The sequence below is a fragment of the Egretta garzetta genome, unplaced genomic scaffold, assembly GCF_000687185.1.
Source record: "Egretta garzetta isolate BGI_Z169 unplaced genomic scaffold, ASM68718v1 scaffold16, whole genome shotgun sequence".
NCBI classification, from domain to species: Eukaryota; Metazoa; Chordata; class Aves; order Pelecaniformes; family Ardeidae; genus Egretta; species Egretta garzetta.
Genome location: NW_009260022.1, coordinates 3,634,205 through 3,642,733, shown reverse-complemented (window position 1 = coordinate 3,642,733; position 8,529 = coordinate 3,634,205). Strand labels below are relative to the sequence as shown.

The 8,529-nt window shown below is 43.8% G+C and overlaps 1 protein-coding gene across 1 annotated transcript in view; it reads right to left on the bottom strand.

Moving 5' to 3' along the window:
• Nucleotides 1-8,529, bottom strand: part of GAD1 (glutamate decarboxylase 1) — a 31,058-nt gene that overhangs the window by 12,523 nt on the left and 10,006 nt on the right. Inside the window, exons 3-5 of the mRNA XM_009640769.2 lie at nt 8,169-8,411; nt 5,557-5,647; nt 940-1,052 (exon numbers count right to left, since the gene is read on the bottom strand). Of these exons, the coding sequence (XP_009639064.2) occupies nt 940-1,052; nt 5,557-5,647; nt 8,169-8,411 (447 nt within the window). The remainder of the gene's footprint in view (nt 1-939; nt 1,053-5,556; nt 5,648-8,168; nt 8,412-8,529) is intronic.

The following is an 8,529-nucleotide window of genomic DNA, read 5'->3' as shown; positions in this document are numbered from 1 at the left end:
AAGAGGCACTTTGCAGGCTATGACTCAACTAATCTATTATGACGCTTATTTTTGAAGAATGTGAATTGAGGGAAAGCTCCTATTTCTCTTGGTTTACTGCTAAAAACAGCCCAGGACAATTAGCTCAGTTCTATGATGCAAACCTCGAGATTTAGTAATTTGAATCTCATCCATAAAGTCTAGGATAATTTATTCCTCTAATATTTCTTCATCAACAAGAACACTGAGAAATATCTGTATTTTTCTAGCAGATAGGACTGGAGACTAAGCAAGCATGCATTCCCAGATTTTATGTGGGCTGGTACAAAAGGAGGTGGAGTTGTTCTTCCTCCTCTGAAACAGGATGGCATCCCCCCACACCAAGCCCAGAAATCTGGTGTTCTGCTGGGCACCCATGTTGTCCACACATGGGACCAGGACCTCCACATGGTTTATCAGTCTTTTCTGTCACTGCTGACTGCCTTTATGTCACCTTCATGGGAAGACACTTTGTCTTGGTCTTCATGCTGGAATTATACTTGTGAATCCAGTCAGATTATGTCCCATAAAGTGACAGGCAGTCACAGTCTCTTTTTGACTGCAAACCCAAATCCTCACTGCCCATCAAAGAAGTCAGCACACAGTTCTCAAGAGCTATTGGTCAGCATGCTTAGCACATTCAGAAATTAAGTGCAAAAAAAAGGGTGTTTAAGTGCCTGACTATATACCAGAGCTTGTAGTCAAGTTTTAAAGTGTTGACCAGTCATGATACGCAGCCACACTCAAAGATTTTTTTTTTTCACAACTTTTTTGTGGGATGTTTAAAGAAAGCATTCCTACTTCTAAATATCTGACACATTGTTTTGTGTTGCAGATATTGTGGGCATTCAGACACGACTTATGTTTATTTTAACTTTTGAAGTTTTATTCAAACCACCAAAACAGAGAGGAAAAACTCACCAGGTGAGAATATTCCATCGCCATCTTTATTTGACCATCCAATAATCTCTCTCATCTTTCGAAGTGTTATTTGTTCCATGAGGACAAAAACAGGGGCAATTTCATAGGTAAACCTGCATGGATAAAGAAAAAACAAACAAACAAAATCCAATATAGATTATAAAAACACACAATAAATTCCCAGTCTATGATTCTTTGTGAAAATGCTTCAGATTGCTAAAAGTTTTCCTATAAATCTATAAATTGAGGCTCTGATATTGCATTCTTTACCCAAGCAAAAATCCTCAGGAAGACAATGCTGGAAATATTGGTTGATAAAAACTGCAGTATTAGCCTTTTTGCCACTTTATATATAACCAACATAAGACCTAATGCTCACCACCATAACGCTGCTGACTGCTGTACAAGATTGTACTGTTAAACATTTATTTTCCAACAGGCCAATTTCACACTTGTGGAATAACATATTGCCAAATCCTTATGAAAACAGTGAACTTCACTGAGCTAAACACGACCGTAATTAGAAGTATTGAGCTAGGGCTTCAAAGTCTAAATACAATTAATTATGTGGATTTATTCTGTTGATGATCTCCAAGGACAACTTATTTCTACAATACCATGCAATCAATAACTGTCAAGAGTAATTATAAATGATGATTTTCTAATTACCAATTACCAAAACCAAGTCAGCAGTCAACTATTGTATCCACTTAATGAGGGCAAAAACCATTGCATAGTCTGGTATGCCCTGATGTCACAGCCAGACACGTGGATGGAAAGTGACAGCCATACAACCATCTTTGGTGATCAAGGTACATGGATAAATTGGTACTGCTGTAAACAAACTCTGCTTGCTGTGTGTGCCAAAACATAGTGTAAAAAAAGGAGGAAGAAAAAAAGAAGCAGAGAGAAACTAAACAACCTGTGATTTCCAAAGGAATCTATAAGAATATGACAGCCTGACACTTTGCATCTGACTGATGTCTTTCACTTGAATAATCTTGCCAAAACATGTGCTGTCCCTCTAATACTAAAATGACATTTTGAAAACAGGTACGGCAAACTTTAAGGAGACATGTGATATGAAGAAAGGAATGTGTGTCTGAAAAGCTTGTCTTTTATTTACAGCTACACTGATTAGTTAAAATATTAATTTTTTCTTCAATCCTTACGTTTCCTTAGCCCATCAGAGAAACACCACCACCATTTTTAAAACAGTCCTTTAAGATTAAACAGTATTTGTAATTTGTTTGTTTGTTGTAATTGCTGTTTTCAGAAGCCAAAATACTGCTTATTTTGCTTTTATTATCATTAGAACTGTCAGAGACAGACAGTTGAACACTGATCTGAAGTTTGGGTGCTGCCAATATTTACAGAGAGACAAAATTAATAAACCAGTTGGTGTCTGCTAACAGTGGGGGGTTTTTTTGTTTTGTTTTTAAGCACTGCAAGTCTAGGATATATTCCAATCTTTATTTAGGCAGAATGACCAACTGAAGTCAGCAGGAACTCGGTGGCGTCTAGATCACTGTAGCCTTGCACACTGATCCCTACATACTTCCCAGAAGACTTAAAGGCTTGTACAAAAAATACATTACGTATATAAAATACCAAGTGTTCACATGGGGAATTTTGAATATACTTAAACCCAAGTCAAATAGTGCTTATTTATTTTATCATGTAATTATTTTCTGATTCTCCAAAGACTGTCAAAGAAATAAAAGATGACTGCGGATGATTATAAATGATAAGGCCAATGCAGCTGTATCAGCTGATGGCTATAATTTTTTTAAAAACCACATCTTGCTAAAGTTCACTGCAACTTACTTGTTTTAAACTTAAATGATTTTGAAAAATTCAGTTAAAAACAGAAAATGTGTTTGGCATGGAAGGAACTGTCTGACTTCAGAACCAATCCCCTGACAAAAAATGCTGATTAGATTTTTCATACAGTTACAATCTTTACAGGTATTTCTATGAATTAATTAAAACAGTCATGAGTCTCAGCTCTTTACTAACAGAATAGATGAATGGGGTTTTGGTAGCAGCCAGTGCTGGCTTAATTCTGCTCTCATCTAAAGGCCAAATCATTTTATCTGGCCAAATCATCCTAGCTACCTGCTCTCGGGTTTTCCAGTATGTAAAAAGCATTCTGCAAATAAAGCATTTCACATCATTTTTCTGTGCTACATTTTCATAAGCATAAATGCATAATGTATGCTCTCGGCTCAGCTAACAGTGGGCATGAAGAGAACTTCCAGATAATATTGCTTTCTAACCTCAACTGGCTGCTGCATGGTGAGCAAATGCCTTGCACTACAGATCCCTAGAGCTGGATGAATAACAGCAACTTCTGAAATTTCCAACCTGAAGGTCTTATGATTAGTGATTGAGCTATGAATAGCACATTGATACACTATTTCAAAGTCAAGGTGGGAAGCTTATGATGTTTAATTTAATATATTTTCTTCACAGGACATTTAAGTAACATTTCCTAATGACAATTTAAAATTTTAAGAGAGTACAGGTGTTCCTTCACTTGTTTGTGAAACACATATTTTTCAATTGTTCACAGATATTTTAAGTACTGTTTATAGGTGGGAAAGAAAAAATGGCAAATGGAAAATATTCCCTACCATATTACTGTTGCTTGTGTGTTACATGCTGAAGTAGGTTAGAACAGTGTCTAGGTAAAGGTCAGAACTTGCTCTTCTATGCTGGAACACTGCTCAAAACAAATAATACGTTCCCCAGAGCTCACAGAGACGATGTGGCTATTTTTAATAACCTTCTCTGTCAGTCCTTTGAATCATGTTTTACAAGCATCTTGCTTTAACCTTACTTGCAATTACTGTGTTATTTGAAAGCATATCATGTTGACCTTGGTTTGCTGAAAAAAAAAGAGAGCAATGTATTATTTTGCATTTGCTAAACCTCATCCAAGCAGCTAGATAATCAATTTTCATGCCCACAGAGAAGTATTTTCAAGATATCTTCATCTTTAAAGTATAAACAGATCAGAAACTAGCTTAACAGAACTAGCTATTTAACAATTTACTTTTAAACCCAACCTCATTTAAAGAGGAGTTACTCTTTCAGAAGTGTGATGTTCTTAATATTGATGGCAATATTTCATAATACTATCAGAGTCTGCACAGAGCTGAATTCTATTATGTCCTATCAGATTTGTGCAATTTCACTGATTACAGAAGGATAACTAAGCTAGAACAATTGTTAGTCAAAGGAAAAGGGGCTTTCAAAAAGTGACACTCTCTGAAGTATGCTTTTGTCACAGAAGAAAAATATTTAAGCAAAGTTTTCTTTTAGAAATGTAATCGGATTTATTTTCACTTTTAATTATGGTGTAAAAAATGCACTTTAAAGCACTTTGCAATACTTGTTTTATGATTAAAATACATGTTGCTGGGTTTCTTCCCAATCAGCTTTTAAATCTGAATGTCTCATACCAATTTTCAGCAAACAGATAACTAATTGAGAAGACGATTACTACAAAGAGCAGGCTGGTTTTGGCTGGAGCACCTTATATATTTTTCTTGATTGCTCATGTCACAAAACAGGCACAGCTCATAATCCGCATAGAGCTGCTAGTAATCAGTTATACTTAATGAACCATATACTCATGGATGGGCCAGTGCAATACTGTTCATTTTCCAATCTGCAAATACATTTCCTGTGTTCTGCCAATTAGCAACAAACTACCCAAAACAGAGGTAGCTTTAGAGTTGAAACACATCCAGTACAGGACTAAAACAGAGCAGTCTATGACCTACCAAGTAGTTGGACTACCATCACATTTTTGATTGTATACAAATCAATATATAAATAAAAACTGGGTAGAAGGGTTTTTTTGTTGTTTGGTGGGGTTTTTTCATTAATTATGCTCCTTGTTGCAAAAATTTAATATTACATTTACATGTAGCTTTCGTTAATTTTGAGGTCAAGAAAAATTAGTAAAACTTTCCTCACTGTTATGTTCTAGAGGTAAAATTTTGCTTTTTTATACTTCCATTTATTTACTTACATACAACTTTAATAAATCTTAGGCTAATTCCTTCATTATCATTAATTTTCAGTGTTATATTTTTAACCATTTTGAAGCCACCCAGAAGCCACTTCACCAGCACATGAACAGGCAAAGGCAGTACCCCAAGCCTGCTACCTCTGAAGTCAACAGGAGAAAAGACAACAAACTCTTAGGTATTCTGTATTCTAGTGTTAATATATGGATTGCTGCAGAATTACTCAACCAAGAGACAAAGCTTAAAAAAATAAAGGGGGGGGAAAGATAAAGAAAGCTGTTCCAAAAGAAGAAAAGTCATCTCACGTTACTGTATTAGAATCATCATGTTTTACTTACCATGTGCTCTGGGATATTTGCATTTCTATTTCTCAGAAATGTAAAACTGTTCAGCTTTATACAACCATTTTCACTGTTACTGCCACATTGAGAAAAATACAAGACGCTTTTATTGAAGAAGCGGCAATCGTCATTTAAAGAAGAAAATCATACACGTCTGTGACAATACATGTCTGCCATGATAGGTGGCAGCCCCTGCAAGCACCAGCCCCAGACGCTGACGACAAGACGCTGCTTACATGTTTGTATTAGCAGTCGACGTCAGCCACTCCCCAGCCAAGCCAATAATGTCCAGTCCTGTGGACAGCTGATTGAAAAAGCGAGGATGACCTGGAAAGAGAATTGAGAGCGACTTAGAACAACTCCACTGGCATCTCTCAGGTTTCAATTTCAAACTGTCCAACTGTTCTGACGCAAGCCATAGTTCTGCCCTCGTAACACACCTGCAGCGAAGCTGTCAAAGCAAGTCCTGCTTACGGGGAGATCGCTAACCAACATTCCCGGATGCCTTGTTACAAACTTGAAAAAACGCTTTGGAGGGAGCTCCTGTGGGGAATCATAGCGTTAGAATTAGAAGACGGGACCTCCGGGCCCGCTGAGCCTGCCAACCACCCCCGGAGCCTGTGCAAGACCTCGGGCTAAGCCCATCTCCAGAGGCTCCCTCCCGAAATCCGCCCTGCTGTGAACTCGGGGGGTGGGAGGGGGTGGCACTTGGCAGTAACAATCCGCAGGTGCCGGTGCCGTTTGCATTTGAATGGAGGCTCGCCCGCTCCTAACGCGGCCCTAGGGGTAAGGGTGGGAGCGGGGCCATCAGCGGCTCCGAGGGCCCCTCGGCACGGGCAGTCGCCCCCCCGCCCCCGGTGTAAAAGCTAGGGTTCGCCTCATCGGCTAAGCCTTTGCTACCGACCCGAAGTCAACCGTATTCCTGTATTTCAGCCGAAGTTGCTTTAACAGCTTCTATGAGCAGTAAGCCCGACTTCTGGGGGTCCACTTCTTAGCACGAAGAGATGAAATTCCTGACAAACGATGACGGCTTTGAGGGGAGGGGGAAGGTGTCATGACTTAGCCCTTATCTCTGCTGTCTTGGGAAAGGACACGCAGATGACACACGGGGGACAGCCCGGCCCGGGAGGGGGGCTCAGCGCCCGGAGGGACCCTGTCGCATCGCATTTGGCTCAACGCTGGGGACATCAGAGTCTTTTGACGTGAAGAAATAAATGCGGTTCTGCCCCGAGGGATGCCAGCGGGAGCCTTTCGGAGGCGGGAGCCTGCCGGCGCAGCCACGGCCCGGCACATCCCCATCAGGAGGCTGCCGCGGAAATTGGGGGAACACGGAGGCCAAGCGACCGAGCTGCTCCCGCCCCGGGGAGCCAAGCGGCTCCGGGCCCAAGCCCAGAAACACCACCACGGCTTAGCTATTTGCTTTGCAAGTCAGCACTTCTCTCCCTTGCCGCGACACACGGTTCTGGGGAGTTATTTTAAGAGAGATTTCGCTGACCGCCCAAAGCTGTCAGCGAGGCTGCGTCCTCCTGAGGCTGGGCTACAGATTCAGCCCCGCTGGCTTTAAAGGGAGCTTGGCCTGGGGAGAGAACGGGAGCCCGGGAAGCCGGGGCGTGTGCCACACGGCCCCAGCAGCTCTTCTGTAAAGCTGCATCAGGTACCGCTTCAAGCAAAGCTTGTGCCTGATCTGCACCTCAGCTCCCGGGGTCAGGCGCTGCCGGTACCTCAAACGCCCCCGGGGAGGTCGGGGTGAGGGGAAGAACTTGCTCGACATCCCGGTGCAATCCGTACCGGGATCACGGTGCAAGCACGCAGACCGCAGTGACTCCGGCTTTGCAGCTGGCCACCTGATCAGCAGCCCACGGGCTTGGGAGCGAAACAGGCTCCCCTCTGATTAAGGGCACAAAATCACAATATGCCCCGGACGCTCTTGAATAAATCAAACCACCACGTAAATGGGAAAAGACAGGAAGCTAACCGCCACATTAGTTGCCAAGATTGTGTTCCCTGAATGCGCGGCGCTGTTTTTTCCACAGCTGCAATAACCAAACAGTGGAGAAAGCAGCGCCCGGTCCTTCAGGAGCCATTGCCCGCCGCGGAGCGAGCCGAGCCGAGCCGAGCCCGGCGGCCCTGGAACGCTGGAGCAGGAGCGGGGAAGGCACGGCCCCCGCTCCGCCACCGCTTCGGTTCCTGCCCTGCTCGGGTAACGCACAGCAGCCAGGGCTCGCTGCCAGCCCAGCTTTCTGCTGATACAGATGTAAAACATCTCAGGCCGAACGGCCTGAAAAGAGCACAGACTTTGCTCTGGAGCCTGGCTACAGCTCACCCGGTAAAAGAAGTGATTAGAAACGGGCATTTTTATCTGATTCAGAAGGACCCGGACAGGCGGGGCTCCTGGGTAATGGGCTGAAATCCGCAGGGTTCCTTTATTGACGATTCCTAGGATTTCAGTCTCTTTTTCATTAAACGTCTGATGAACATAAAGAAGAAAAACTGCAAATTCGGTGTCATTTATGCCCTCATTTACCTAATGATATTGCTCCCCGGAGATGCAGACAGCTCGCATTTCATCAAGTGAAAGAGATTACGCCTTAAAAACTTGTTTCTGGGGTTTGCAAACAGCACCGAGCCCTACCCGCCGGGGACGGATGGAGCAGGAAACTGAAGTTTCTGAGTGGAGACATTCCCAGCGCCCGCGGGCAGCCCTGGAGCCGAGCCTCCAGGGAGGCAGAGTCGAGGGTGTGGGCTCACCTCCGTGGGCTCACCTCCGTGGGCTCAGGCCCACTCTCTTCACCATGGGCCAGAGAAAAGCCCCAGGAGGGACTCCACAAAGTAGTGTGCGAGAACCTACCTGTCCTCACTCCGTATTTCAGCGTGTCCCGGCAGTCCACCAGGATCTGCTCCAGGGACTCGGGGTTGTCCGAGAGCTCCAGGTTGAAGCCCTCCATGCCCTCCAGGAGCTGGTGTGGGTGGTGGAAGTCCAGCACTTTGGTGGATCTGTCAAACGTCTTCCTCACGTAGTTGAGGAGGATGTCCACCACCTCCAGCAGGAACTGCATGGTCTGCTCCTCGCCATTCTTGGCAGGCAGCAAATCTGCGGGGCAAACCAGCTGTCAGCGCCTGCTTTGGGAGGAAGAGGCGGAGATGAACCAGCCCCGGCCCCCGCAGCGCTCCCAGGACCAGGCGCAGCCTGGCTGTAGCGGGCCGGGCGA